General features: G+C 35.3%; 1 protein-coding gene across 3 annotated transcripts in view; it reads left to right on the top strand.

Annotated features, from left to right (window-relative positions):
• MCTP1 (multiple C2 and transmembrane domain containing 1) overlaps nt 1-14,688 on the top strand; it is a 207,104-nt gene that overhangs the window by 105,079 nt on the left and 87,337 nt on the right. For all 3 annotated transcript variants that reach the window (XM_066569227.1, XM_066569228.1, XM_066569226.1), the window contains 5 exons: nt 2,498-2,600; nt 4,708-4,810; nt 5,153-5,254; nt 5,601-5,675; nt 7,240-7,359. In XM_066569227.1, the coding sequence (XP_066425324.1) occupies nt 2,498-2,600; nt 4,708-4,810; nt 5,153-5,254; nt 5,601-5,675; nt 7,240-7,359 (503 nt within the window). The remainder of the gene's footprint in view (nt 1-2,497; nt 2,601-4,707; nt 4,811-5,152; nt 5,255-5,600; nt 5,676-7,239; nt 7,360-14,688) is intronic.

The following is a 14,688-nucleotide window of genomic DNA, read 5'->3' as shown; positions in this document are numbered from 1 at the left end:
CATAATTTGCATATCAGCCCTTGGTGTAGTCAAAATCAATACTGCAGTTTGGGAGTTGTGGTCCCTGGACAGCTTTGTCTAAGTGTTGATTTCATTGTCATTTGTATAAGGTATGAAACAAATTATATGCTTTCCCTAATATCATTAATGTAGCCTCACTAATGTAGCTACTGCAGCTTCTCAGTTTATGGTTTCTAATAATGCATGAAAAAATAATACAGAATTAATGAAGTCATTGAGAAACACAATTGCCTAGTATGCTAGATTTAATTAGGGAGGGCCAATGCCAACATTCAATATATTTTGAACAGTTTACTGCCCAAAGAAAGTCTGAAGAGAAGAGCAAGTCATGCGGTACTATGCAACTCAAGTGTTCCTTTACATTAGACAAAGTTCCCCTGGGTCCAGGAAGCAGCAATTTGTTGTTCAGCTTTCTATTTATATGAAAATAATGTGTACTCTTGTACTGTGCCAAAGGCAAAGATCACTCCTTCCAGTTATTAGAGAAAATAAAAATATAAAAGCAGGATAGCATGTCTCTTTTTCAACAGATTTATAGCACTTATCATTACTGACATAATTTGAAATACGAGTTAAATAATTTAGCCCAAAATGTGATTTCTTCCCTTTATTGCCTCTTTATTGAAAGAGGTCTTCCCACCATGTCCCTTATCATTAGTGTTCTTCCCATCATAGCTGTTCCTTAGGTCTACCTCTCCCCACCTTCTTAACCTTCTAGGTAATTTCAGGATTGCCCTGAAATGCTGAAGATACCAATCCTACGTTTTGCTTTCTCCCATCCCACTTTGGACCACTCCTTTTTCAGACAGCCAAGCTGTTCTTAAGTATCAGATTCAGGTGTCTACTTTTCTTCTTGTCCTTTTGTCCTAGTTTAGGCCAAGGATGTGTGAGGGTAGAGCCTGTAGTCATGTGGGCTTGTCTAGGCTGTTACTCTATAGACTCAAATCATTGCTGGTATGTAGGAGTCAGGGAGTCTCTCTTCCAAGATGAAGAGGTCATGGCTTCTGGTGGAGGAAAATGGGCAGTGCAGAGGTTCAGCAGCCATTTTCTCCCTTTCTGGGAGAGTGTGCAGTGAATGGAGTGGTGGGTTGGTGCTGATCCCAGCTGGAGGATTTGTCTAACATTGTGGGGTTTTTTGTTGTCTTGGTCTTGAGGACAAAAAGTGCAGGTGTGAAAAGTTTGAGTGCCATTATCTTTCATTGTCTTAGGCTTGTGGGAAAAAACATGGTGTAGGGAATGGTGGGGTGGCACACCATGTGTGGAGGCGGTGTGTCAGACTCCAGGAGCATTTTGCATGTAATCACCCTCTCTTATACACTGTTACTGTTTGCTTTCTTATCTCATTGCCGTTTCCAGTAAGTTGTTACCTCAATCCATAATTTCTGCCTTTAGTTTCTCTCATATGAAAGAGGGGCTGGGGAAAAGGGGAGCAGCTTAACTTCCTGGTGAGCTTAAAATAAACCACAACGTCTTTCCAAAATAAAACCTTAATTTAGTGTCAGTTTCATGTTCTACCCCTAAACTTACATTTCTGATCATTTTTCTTGCGCTTTCCTTAGTATCTAAGCACTGCTTCCCTGCAGTCTTTTCCTGTAAGCTGCCTGTTTAATATTTAAGGACACACACACATACACACACACACATATATGCACACACTTGCTTTGCGCATTGCTTTTCTTTAAAGGAAAAAAAAATATACCTTCATATCCATTTCCATTATCATGCTTTAATTATCAACATAATGCATTTTCAAAGCAGCAACTTCATACTTTCTCTTTTGGTGGCTTTCATGCTGAGGGACCTCTTTGTAAGTATATCCAAAACTATTTTTTTGTGCTTTAGTGTATAATAAAATATCAACCATGTTTGCATTTCTGCTGAGACTACAGCCCATCATTCCAGCCCATACCATCTCATTCTTTAATTGTACTTGCCCACTTTGTCTTGTGTTAGGCTTTTATATGAGGCTGTCATCAAGATTGTTGGATTTTGGGGAGAGGATTTGTACAGTATGAAACATAATACAGCATAATAGTCTTTGGATAATTTTCATAGGTGCTGTGTTGTTACAAATAATACAGAATAACACATTTCCTTCATATCAAAATACTTTCATTATGTTATCTTTAAAGTGAATGGGTCATTGGTACCATTGAAGTAAAGTTCTCTTAGCTGTCTCACAAGGGTGCTTGGCAACTTCTAGGAACATGCTGTGTTTCATCAGAAGAGTCTGTATGGTGATTTCATTGTCTACTCCCCCTCCCCTCTTTTTTAAAGCGAAAGAATTGTTCTTTTAGCAAAGAATGTTAATAGATTATGGAGATGAGTAGTGTGTTATAAATATCCTGAATATAGTGCAGACCATTAGAGTGAAGTTCAGAAAATAAGAAACAACCCGCTAAACTTGTTTTATTTTAAGCTTGCTCATCATGTGTTTTCTTAGTTCATAAAATTAGTTCTAAATTTTCTCTTACAGGTAAAAGTGACCCATTTTGTGTAGTTGAATTGAACAATGACAGACTGCTGACACATACTGTCTACAGGAACCTCAATCCAGAATGGAACAAAATCTTCACATTGTAGGTGTTTGGATTTAGGTGGGGGGAATGGATGGACAGTGGGTAGTTTTTCGGGGTGAGGGTGTTGGAGACGGAAGGAACAAAAATACTTACTGGCAGTTCTAAAGGAGAATAGTGATGACATACTGATATTTCTTAACTAAACATTCAAATACTTTTTGAGGATTAAGAACATGAAAACAAATACAGAAGTGGTATAATTTTAAACATAAAAATGCCAGGTCTGTTTCTTGGAAGGCATGTATGAGTAATGGTATGCACACCAGACTCCTGTTAGGTTCAGCAAGAGTTTCAAGGGTCAAATCCAGTGTGATGGATTTGCCCCTGAAGTTTTGAGTGGGGAAAAAAAAGATACTGTGAATATGACCTTTATTAAAATATCGTTGTTAACTGTAAAAAAAATTAGATAGGTACATAAAGTTAGAAATTCCACAAGCATTTATATTTCTCTGAATTATGATTAAATACTTTCTTCTTGTCTCCATTTACTAACTGCCCTTCTCACAATACCTTCTAGTATCATACTAGTACAAGCCAGCTGTTGCGAAAAATGCAGTCTAAAACAATTGGTTGAGGAATGATGTGATTGGTTCTTCTGTCCTTTTGTTATTTTGAAGACAGTTAAAGGCTTTGACAAAATAGAAAAAAGGTCTTCCACAGACAAAATCCGTGTTGTTTGCTTTGCTCAATTGCCTTTTTTTTTCTCCCTTCTGTCTATCTGACTGTAATGTGACACCAATGAGTAGAGAAAACTGATCACTGCTGCTGAAATCAGTAACAATCCTCTGCAAAAGCAGTAGAAGATTTAGTTTTATGTACACTTACTTCACTTTATTTTACATTAAAATGCTATATTTTGCCCTTAATGTCAAAACTCAGTCTGATTTTAATTTTTGTTTTCCCCTCTAGATTTATCATTTATATATTTAGCATTGGTTTTGTGACCTGCAGTGAGCTCTCAGAAATTAACTCAGAGCAAAAGAAACAAATCTCACAGTAGCTGTACTTTTCAACAGCTTATTATAGTAGTTCTCATTTCTGTATCTGCAAAACCATGCTAAATTGTTCATTAATATATTTCTAATTATTTACCAATAGAGCCAATAACTAATCATCGTCTACTTCTTGACAATGTTCTGTGCACAAGGAATTGCCTAGATTTGTAGAGGACAAAAGACTAATCAGAAATCGAATAGAAAACCTCTAAAGGCTTTCAGTGCCTTTCTTCTATGTACATTTGCATTTATATTCAGATTTCTTAATTAATTTTTGGGCTAGCAATCCCTCATCTGGAGGAGTATATTTTACTGAAGTTGAACTGCTTTGCTTGAATTTGTATTTCCTGGATCAGCCATTCAATCAACTATGAGTTCTCTCAAGTAATTTTTTTATTCAAATAAGGAATATGAATTTTTCACCCAAAAGTTTACATTTAGAGTGACATATCCTGTGCATGGCAATGGAGTGTTTAATAGCTTGCAGTCTTTTTTCCTCAGTTGTACCTGAGAGATGCATTGTGCCATATTATTTGTTCTTTATTTGCTGTAATTTGTTGTGTATTTGTAATTAAATGAGAATTTCAGAAACAAAGAACCTGTTCTTAGTGCAAGGATACGCTCTTGTAGATTGTAATTATTTCCATTTACAAACCTACAGGTTTCACTGTATTTGGCAGTAAGAACTGCCACAAGGCTAGCGGTGTTTTAGAGTAGCTTTTAAAAGCTCTCTGTCCTTCTGCTGGTGGCTGTAAATCCCCCAGTGCTGCTCCTTGCAGATCATGCAGTGCAAACCCAAGCAGGAGATTTAAAGCAACATCCTTCAGAAAACTTGTGCTGGAAAAGCCTTTCAGAGAGAAGGAGTGATTAGAAAGCATTTTGATCCCTCGAAAGCATTTTGGTCATAAAAAGCCTTGCAGAGAGAGAGAGAGTAATCATTGCAGCCCTTAGAAAGCATTTTGGTTACATGCAGAGATGTCTCATTCACTTAATCTCACTTCTCCTCCATGGCTTGGAAAAATAGATGGATATCTGTGTTAGCCTTTTACAGTTTTGTCCTTGGTACTCACTGGTGTGACTTCTTTCTTCTGTGTGTACTTCTCTCTTTGTAGCAATATAAAGGACATCCACTCAGTGCTTGAAGTGACAGTTTACGATGAAGACCGCGATCGAAGTGCTGACTTTCTAGGCAAAGTTGCTATACCTTTGCTGTCTGTAAGCTTCATTCACCTGACATACTGCTCTGAATTTTTCCTGCTGAAGGAGGGAAAGAGAAAAAAAAAATAAAATTTGCAGCTCTGAGTCTGTCATTTCTAAACCAAGGTCTGTAATAAGAACACTAAAATTTTAACATACTCTATTCACGGCCATGTTGAATCCCATGATAGTTAATTTTTCCTGACAGACTCGGTCCTGGTAATGAACAGGTACTTGTCAGACTTGCCACAGTTGTTTTGGGTTCTCTGTCAGTTTCAGCAGCTGGGGGTCAGGGGTCACCGGGGGGGTGTATTCAGTGGAGACCGCAAGACAGACGGCTGTCATGTCCTTTTCCTGCAGATTCAAAATGGTGAACAGAAAGCCTACGTCTTGAAAAACAAGCAGCTGACAGGGCCAACAAAGGGGGTCATCTATCTTGAAATAGATGTGATTTTTAATGCTGTAAGTCTTAACTTTGGGTTTTTTTGTACTGCTAAAGAGTTCAGTTTCATGAAAGCTTTTGTTCCTGATTTGTAGAGAATTTCTGTCATTCCTCATTTTCTCTAAGCCTTGATGTATACTACAGAATACTCTTCTGCCACTGCTTGGAACACCCACTCTTTTTGTTGCTGCTGCTGCTGGTATTGCTGCTAATGTACAGAGCAGCAGCTCCTGTCTCTGTGTATGCTTATGTGTCCCGAGCTTGGCAGCCATGACTTTGAAACTTGGTAAATTTTGTGAATTGAAGCTGGTGTAACTAGTGAGGAGCAAGTAAACTTGAAATACTGACATGCATTTTAATGCATAGGTGAAAGCCAGCATACGAACCTTAATGCCCAAAGAACAGAAGTACATTGAAGAGGAAGACAGACTGTCTAAACAGGTAAAGAGTAAGGAAACACTAATCCCTTCTAAAATCCTTAATATCAAGTGTGCGCATTCAAATATCTGGTATCCTACTGCTGAGAGTAAGGAATAACATTTTCATTATCTGTTTACAAAAGAATATGATAGGTTGAGAAGTCAGAAATGGAATACACAGGTTTAATGTGTCTCCTCTATAAATTGCTGCCTAATTTCCATGAAATACATGAATAAGAACACAGTTGAAACCATCAGGTTTCACACATATCAGATTATTGCACAGGTGCATGTAAAATAAGTCTTGCATTAATTTTTGCTCTTAACTTCGACCCAAAAGTTCTCCATTTGTTGCAAGGTAAAGAGTCATCATTCTTTTAGCCAAATTTCAAGGAAGTTACTTGACTAAGGTTTGAATCAAAGCTGATAGCAGACTGAAATTCTTTGGAATCCCAGCAATAGGAAATGTCTTGACTCCTTTTTCCTCTGAATATTTTTGCTACACAGAGTTTTAATGCTTCGGTAAAAAATTATTTAAACACACATATTCTTCTGCACTCAAACTACTTTGGCCTCATTTTTTCTTGTTCCACAAATGTTGTATCTTAAATTGAGAGAATTTGTTGGACTATGGGAACAAGATTTTTGTTGTTTTCAGTGAAAAGTCAAAGGTCTCAGAACTGCTTTCTTTGTTTCTGAAAGCCTGCATTCTTAAGCATGGCTTAGATTATCTGCTGGATGAATTTTATATCAGTTTATGATGTAGTTCATAAAACAAAACATTTCAAGAGGTAAAATATTTCTTTATTTGCAATTTTGAGTAATGCAGTTACTAAAGCTGAATTTTGCACTACTATTCCATCAAAGAAGCAACAAAACCTTTTACTCAAGATTCATTCTTCTTATTATTTTCATTAATGAAAATGGCATTGTGACTTTTGCAGATGGCAGGAGTGACCATTTTCTATGTGTCTCAGTACACACATCATTCACTGGTTTGTCCACTTTTTGTGGTGAGGTGTGTTGCCATTTTAGAGGATATAAGTACATTTTCCTGAATCAAAACCTAGAATCGTTATGTCTTACATATATGTAATTTGAAAGTATGTAGATTACTTTGGTAAATACTTTAAACAATGCTTTCAAAATAAATCAGAGAGACAAATTTGTTGAAAATGTTAAATGGTGCAGATATCTTAATTACATTAGAGCAGTGGTGTTGCATGGTTTCAGGTTAGTGTCCTGCAGCATCTTTTTATTAAAAATGGCCAACATTTGTTAAAGGCTTAATGAAACTGAAATATAATTAATAAAATAATATGTGAAATTTTGCAAGTGGTGTTTCAATGCTGAACAATTTTTGTACCATCTAGAATTAAATTCAATAAATACCGATTGATACAATTAGCAAATTCTTGCTCTTCCAAGTCTCAGATTTTAAATTAACTTGCTCAATTTGTGAGATACAGAGCTTAATATTTTCTCAGACTTTCACCCAAATTAAGAATGACAGTATTGTTAGCGTGAGCCTCTCCTGAATCTTTTTGGTGTTTTGAAATATTTTCAATCTTTCATCTTTTTAACAGCTACTGTTAAGGAACTTCATCCGGATGAAGCATTGCATCATGGCGCTCGTTACTGCTGTCTGCTATATTAGCAGTTGTTTTGACTGGGATTCTCCTCCAAGAAGTCTAGCTGCTTTTTTGGTATGATCTTCTTTATACAATTTTTAATCATCCCAGTGTGTTTGTGCTCTAGACTGAGAGACAATACTGTGTAGATTGGTGGTTTCTTTTTAATTTATTTAGAAGTTTGCATTATGATAATATCATCAGTCACGTTTATTCCATTTTAAAAAAAAGTAATTAAGTTTAAAATGTCATGCAAACAAGATAGAGTGATTTTTAAAATTTATAATTGTATATTTATAGTAAAAATGTAATTGATTTTATAAGGTGCAAGCAGGTGATGCAAATCAAAATAGAGTCAGTGAGCTATGGATAATATATTTTAAGCTTCTCACAAATGATGTCCATTAAAATTTGTTTGGTCCCCTTGCATATTGAATAATGACTCTCAAAGTATTTTGATTACTAATTATTCAAACGTGGTGTTCCTAGAAAAAAAAGTCCACCAAAATAAAACAAACCCAACTTTAAAACCATAAATGGAAACAAATTAGTACCTTTTAGGCAGCAAGCTCTGGTCATAATTTTTAGTGAATGGTTTTAAGTGAATTTGTTTTTAGCAATTTAAACAAAATTGCTATTTCTTCAGGAATATTATCTTCATTATTATTAACCTTATTTTTCTGTTAAATTTTAAAAATTCCAAGCGCAATTGTAGATTGCATTGTGTTACCCAGATAAATACCTCTTTATTTTTAAAATCATAAGAGCTACAAACAAAACCATTCTTTTTTCATTACAGAATAGAAATGTATGCATGGACATACTTTCTGGAATTTCAAAGTTTTTTTAATTGGCTGAGAGATACTGAGGTTAGTAGCTGCTCCACTATGATTATGAACAGGGAAGGGTTTTGGTATAACTTTGAATAATTATAGACATCATCTGGTGACAGTACTTTTTACTTGGGTGCCTGAAGGTCAGGTGCCTCAAATTTGAAGAAATCAAACCAGACTTTGGTAGCTGGCTGTGCAGTAAAATGGAGTAGTTGGGTCTGTCACTAAATCATGCTGTTTTGCAGAAAGTTTCTCCTAGCAGGGCTCCATTTTTACTGTGTTGCTTGTTAAACCCTTGGTTGCCATGTTCATTGGGAGTACAGGAAATACATGTGCTATTCAAAGAAGCAGGGGGCTGTACTTTTGCCAATGTCTGTAGTGATGGCACTGTGTGAAAAGACAAAATATGCTTGCTACTGTTTGCTGTAGAGAGGTGATCTATCATTTCAGTTAACAGTAATCAACACTTCATAGGAAAATGCAGGTTTCAACATAAAACTCAAAACTCATGTTGCTATTACTGCTTCAGTTAGTAAGTATTCATCACTCTAAGTCAGATTTTAATGTGGGTATGGAACACTGTTGCCAGTGGAAGAAAGGAAAATTGAAAGAGATCCTATTCTTTGGGCAAATTGTTTTTTCCCTATGGCACACTGCTGTGGTTGTGGAAGTAGTGGTGTTGCTGTTAAAATTTAATTGTTTCTGGTCATAGAAAAAAATCAGTGTCATAAGAAGTAGTAGAAGTAGTAGTAGTATGTAAAACAGAATTTAAGTAGGGAGGCCAATAATCAGTATATGTTGTTATTATAGTTACGGTGTATTGCAGTAGAAACATTTTCCTGGTTATATTTTTATAGATATGTTAATATTTTTCATATCTGTTTATATAGGGCGACATATATATAAAAAAAACCCTGATTTTCTTGGTTTTCTTACAATATTTTTTTGCTTATGTAGGTGTTGCAGTAAATTTTTATTATTATATCAGTGCTGTGATTGTATAGATGTATTGCACTTCTGCATCCTGTGCTTTTTGACCTGATATTATCCCCTCCAAGGATCAAATCATTCCTCTGTCAGGCAGAAGAAGTCTTTGCTAGCCAAGTCAAATCTATGTGAATTTTTATCATGATTATAAGCTTTGGGTTTAGATGGTTTCTAGACTTTCATAGGCTGTTGAAATCTCGAGAGTGATTCACTTGTTTGTGTTATGATGAATTATACTTGCACTAGGGTTACATTTGCATTTAATAGTGTATAAAATTAAAGTACATATATGTTTCATTTTCTCTTCACTATTGTACAAATTATATCTCCTTGTGAAGTTGTCTTCTAGAGGCTAGAAGATCTCACATTGAAATGTCAGTTCCAGAAAGGAGATGAGAAACAGCCTGTTCTGGGGGTATTCAGCTCTTTAGCCAGAAAAAGAAACAACATAGGAGAAGTTAAGCTTTAAACTAACCACTTCTTCTATCCTATTGGATTTGAAAATATACTGTGATGGGTGCATCCTGATACAGAGTTACAGTCATTTCACCTAGGTTGCATATGTAAGGGTTGATTTTATGTATCTCGCAATGCCCCATGTTCTTGGCATTACAATCATGGATACTTTTTTACCGTGTGACTTTTTCTTTCTGATGGGGATATGGGGGACCATAGGTGAAGAAATTCTGGCAGAATAGCTCAGTTTCCAAAAATGTAATTTCTAAGATTGATTAGGAAAGGAGAACTTCTCTTGGAAACCTACAGAAAACTTTGATTAATATGTTAACTATAATAAGTTACAGTTACCTGCTTCATATGCCTTCTGCACTCTTCACTGCAGTTCTTTTTAAAGTCATTCTCCTTGGAAAGTCACGCTGTTAGTCGCCAAGGCTTGAAAGGGCTTGCTGATTATTTACATTCCTGAGCTTATCTGTCTCAAACTTTTACATTATTTGGGACATTTTAGGTACAGAAATGTTGTACTGAAGATTTAGGATGATTCTTTCCAAAATCTGTTCAAAGGCATCAGGTCAATGACCAGTGTTGCCTGTGCTGTTCATAGACATACAGAAACTCCAAGTTATGTTTTCAATGTTCTAGATTATGTATTTCCTTAACTAAACATTATTTTACCTGTTTCTGTTAAACTTCATAAACTCATTACTTTCACTGGGGATTTTTTCTGAATAACTGAGAGTTTTCACTCCATTTCTTATTTTTATGCTTTGGTAATTCACAGCAGAAAAAATATTTTATACATATATAACTGTGATGTATTAATAGCTGTTATTTTTCAGATACTTAAAGATATTAATAAATAGCTCATGAACCATAGGTTGATCTTGCTAGCATATGACTTTATCTTAAAGCAATTAGAAAATTCTATATTCCCACCTGATTTTTTGTATTTATTTCCTGTTAAATAAAGGAAGTGCATAGCAACAACATTAATTTAATATTTGAGTTCCAGAACAGCTTTATTATGTCACAAGTCTATGCTGATAAAGAATGTGCTACGTACTTATATTTATGCTTCTTAAAACCTAAATACAGTGGGAAAAAACAGAATATGTAGAAAGCATTTGCTATAAAATCACATCTTTTTCTCTGTTTAAAACAGACCTTTGCAGTATTTAGGACTTAATTTTTTTATTACTATTTGGTAATTAATATGGTACGTTTCAGGAGGAAGAACTTTAGTAAATTATGCAAAAATGGATGTTTTTTCTTCAGATTAATCCACTGTGGGCACTGAAATGTCTGCTAAGTTTGGCCTTATTTCCATCAGCTTCTTAACCAGACATTTCTGTTCTTATAGATGTCAGTGGGTGCAACATGAGGGGAAAAAGGTGTGTATTCTTTTTTTCCAATACTAGCAATTCTCTAATGATACTAGCAATTCTCTAATTCTCTAGCAATACTGTAATGAGCAGAAAAATAATTGGACAATGGGGCTATCAGTAAAAGGACACACTTCAGGTGAGTCAGTGAATTTTTTGATGGGACAAACTTTAATCTTGAAATGGGATTGTAAATAATTTGTGCTACCATCAATCCATTTGAAATTCTTTTAACCATTTCAGTCATTATACAGTAAGTACTGCTGTGTTTAACATTAACATTTGATACACATTTAATTTCTGTAGTGCTCCGTGATCCTTAGGGAGCTTTGCTCTAGTGCTACAGAAGAGAGACAAAGTATTGATCAGTTAACATTTCAGCTATGTATGTTGCAAAATTAATGAAAATGCCAGACAAAAATGTCAGAGTGCACAAAAAGTTAAAATTTAAATTTGGTAGTTTAATGAAAAGTTTAAGATGTGCATTATCAAAAATATCCCTTTGCCTTTAACGTATTTTTCATAACTGAGTAATTAAAGAGAACCATGTATTTTACTTAGAAGTACACTCAGTGTGGACTATGAGGGAATATATAATCTTCAAAGTGTTTAGTATCCCAAAATAGCTTCAGTAAGGTCCTTAATTGCCTACTTGAGCAATGAGCTCATTATTTTACTCGTGAAATAAACTTACTTTGTTTCTTACTTGGAAGCAGAGTGTCCTCACGTGATGAACATACATGTTAGCCTCAAATTAAAGCTTCTTATGAACACATTCTCCTATTTCTGTTCTTATTCCTTTCATTCATTCTATATGTGTACATGCACACACAGAGAAGATGCTTTTCTTTCTTTTTCAGCCTCTCAAATATTGATAAAATGACTCTCCCTGCATCCAAGTCATTTGTCAGGTCTAACTCACCTTCACTTTGTCTTCTAACGTTACAGAATTAATGTATGAAAATGACATAATGGCGTCCCTAGCTTTTGATTAAGTGTTAGTTCTCTTGCACATATGCTTTTTAGTTCTGGTGGTGTCACATTAATTAATTGAAAAGGAAACAGGATTTAAAAGAACTGGTTCCTAGAAGGATATGAGACAGAAAGAAATTTCATCAATTTACTGAGCTTTTCCTCAGTAAAAAGGGAAACAATCACTACTGTGTATTTTGGAAGCAATGTCACTCAAAGAAGAAAGACAAAGGTTATGTTTCCAGAGAGACTTGGTATGATACCATCAAGGGCTGGAATGCATTTGTCGTAATTATTACATACTTTCCTTATTTTTTGACACTGTAATTGTAAGAGAATGATAATTTCACACATATTAAAAAACTTGTAGATGTTCCCATCGTGGATACTCTTACTGAGGATACAACCTTCAAATAGGTTTTTTTTTGCTAAACCTGGGTGAAATGTATCATCAAATTTTCCTTGCCATCTCTTGTCTAGAATTTGAAATTTGAATAAGTGCTGGTTAGGTGGTTGGAGAAGCTTTTCTTATCTCCCCAAAAAAGCCTTTCCAAAAATTGTTGTTGCTGTCAAAACTGCCTGTTCTCAAAAGATTTGCGGAGGTAACGTGTCATGACAATGGCAAGGCCAGGAACAAGATTAATTTCTGATGCATGTTACACACATGTGTAAGAGTCTTTCAGCTTTTTGTCATTTGTATCCAACAGCTTAGAAAAATAAGTGGACCAGACTGCTGTGGGGTTTGGTGGGGTTGTTTTCCAAAGTAAAAGAGAGAAAAAGAAAAGTGGTTTAAGTTCTGTTTCCCCTCCTCCTATTTTTCTATATATCAGCAGAACTAATGTTGGACCCCTTCAAAATTACAATGGAACTTAAGCTTTTTACAACACTTAGCTATACTTTGTGCCAGGCTTTAGGAGGTGGAATAGGAAAGAAAAAAATAGCGGAAAAAACTGGTATATAGGAGCAAAGAGATCTATTAGCTATTAATATTGAAAGAACATACCAGCACCAGCTATGATTAAAAATACAGCTCTTAACTATAACAAATGAGTAATGATACTGGTGTGGAAAACCTGCTGTCATCAGTTCACATCTTTTGTTTTGCAAATTGTGTGTTTGCAAATCTGATACAAAGAAAGACTCGGGAATATTTGTAATGTAAAGCCTCTTTAAGTATTTTATTTTGTTTGTAAAAAGTCACTTTCATTTTATTTTCTTCACAGAGTGACTGCATACTTGCTGAACCAGTTTAACAGTGAGATTTATTGCCCAAGCACAGACCTGTGCCATTTTCAGTAATGTAGAGCATCCTGTGTGCTGTCCAGCTACTGTCCCAGAAGAGTATGTGTCTGTCTTAGGTTCTCTGTCATTTCTGCCATCACCATCCAGGTGACTGGGGTGCCCACCCAAGGGTGTCTAAAATGTCACTAGCTCTACCTTTAAGCACTTTAATTGCTCCCATAGGTCTTTATTTTACCTGCATATATATTTTAGTACCTAACTAGATGCTGTTCTGAATTTCTTCATAATCTTAAAAAAACACCTATGCTGTATGGGGAGTTACTTTCCTTATTTTGTGTTTTATCAAACAGGAATACACAGCAGCATAAAACATTGGTATCCCATGTCTTAGACTTTTCCTTCAATATTATACCATTTTCCTCGTATATTCTCCTTTGAAAGCTGACAGTATTCTGAAAGTATTTAATTACTAAACCTTTTTGGATGCTATTGTAACTTGATACATCAAAAAGTCTGGTGGATGAAAATGTGGTTGATGAAAAATTGTGGAAGTTGACAAAAACTATTATTCATTCTCCTGTTTTTGGGATTACCTAAAAAGTTCTAAAAGCAAGCTTAGATGTCCTGTTAGGACAGTGATGTGACTAGAAATCTGGGCAGCCAATTAGTGTGAGTTGCAGTCTTACTCTGCAGTATGTTTCTGATCCCCCACTGCCTGGTGTAACTGGGCAGAGTTGCAGAGTGGACCATTGGGCCCCCAGGGAGGGCTTGCATTGCATCACCAATTCTTACTTGTACTCTCCTCTGCAGTGCAAAAAACAGTACTGAATGAAAATATTAGCACTTGAAGGAATTCAGACATCATTAACTCTGAATTTGGATAATTATTTAGTAGCTTGGGTGTTCTAAGGTAGTTGTGTACCCTATCATCCTCAGGTTCCCTGAGATGCTATTTTACAGTTATCTCAGAAGATCTTGGCCATTTAAACTTCCATGACTTAGATACTGCACATGATTGAGTTATAAGATATTTTTTCATCATCTTTTAATGATAAGTATTATGAGAACCAACACATTATAAAGTCACATTACAGAGTGTTTTACTTCCTTTTTATTTTAGTAGGAATGGGTATTGTAAGGTTTGTTTTGAAGTGAGAGAACTGTAGGACACACTGATTTCTTTGGGCCATTCAGTAGTTAAAATAATGTAATGTCATGGTTTTGCCAAAAGTTGCTATGTAGTAACAAAAGAAGCAGATATGTTGTATTTTGGTAAGAAAAGCTCAAGTAAGGTAAATCAGACAGAGAAGCAATTTTTTCAAATCTTTTGAAAATACAGTCTACAAAAGCCTTAAAAGGACAGAAATTAAATTCAGAAATTAAAATACCAGTTTCTTCCTATTGCTACTTAAGGAATCTTCAGTGTACTTATCCCTGTAGAGTTGTTTCTTTAGTAAGTATGTAGCTGGTAGGTGATAAGTGTCTCAGTGGAAGAATTAAGGAAAAAAAACCGGTTCTTTTCAATGTGC

This window comes from Molothrus aeneus, chromosome Z (assembly GCF_037042795.1).
Source record: "Molothrus aeneus isolate 106 chromosome Z, BPBGC_Maene_1.0, whole genome shotgun sequence".
In the NCBI taxonomy this organism is placed as follows: Eukaryota; Metazoa; Chordata; class Aves; order Passeriformes; family Icteridae; genus Molothrus; species Molothrus aeneus.
The sequence above is the reverse complement of the archived record's forward strand: the minus strand, read 5'-3'. Positions and strand labels throughout refer to the sequence as shown.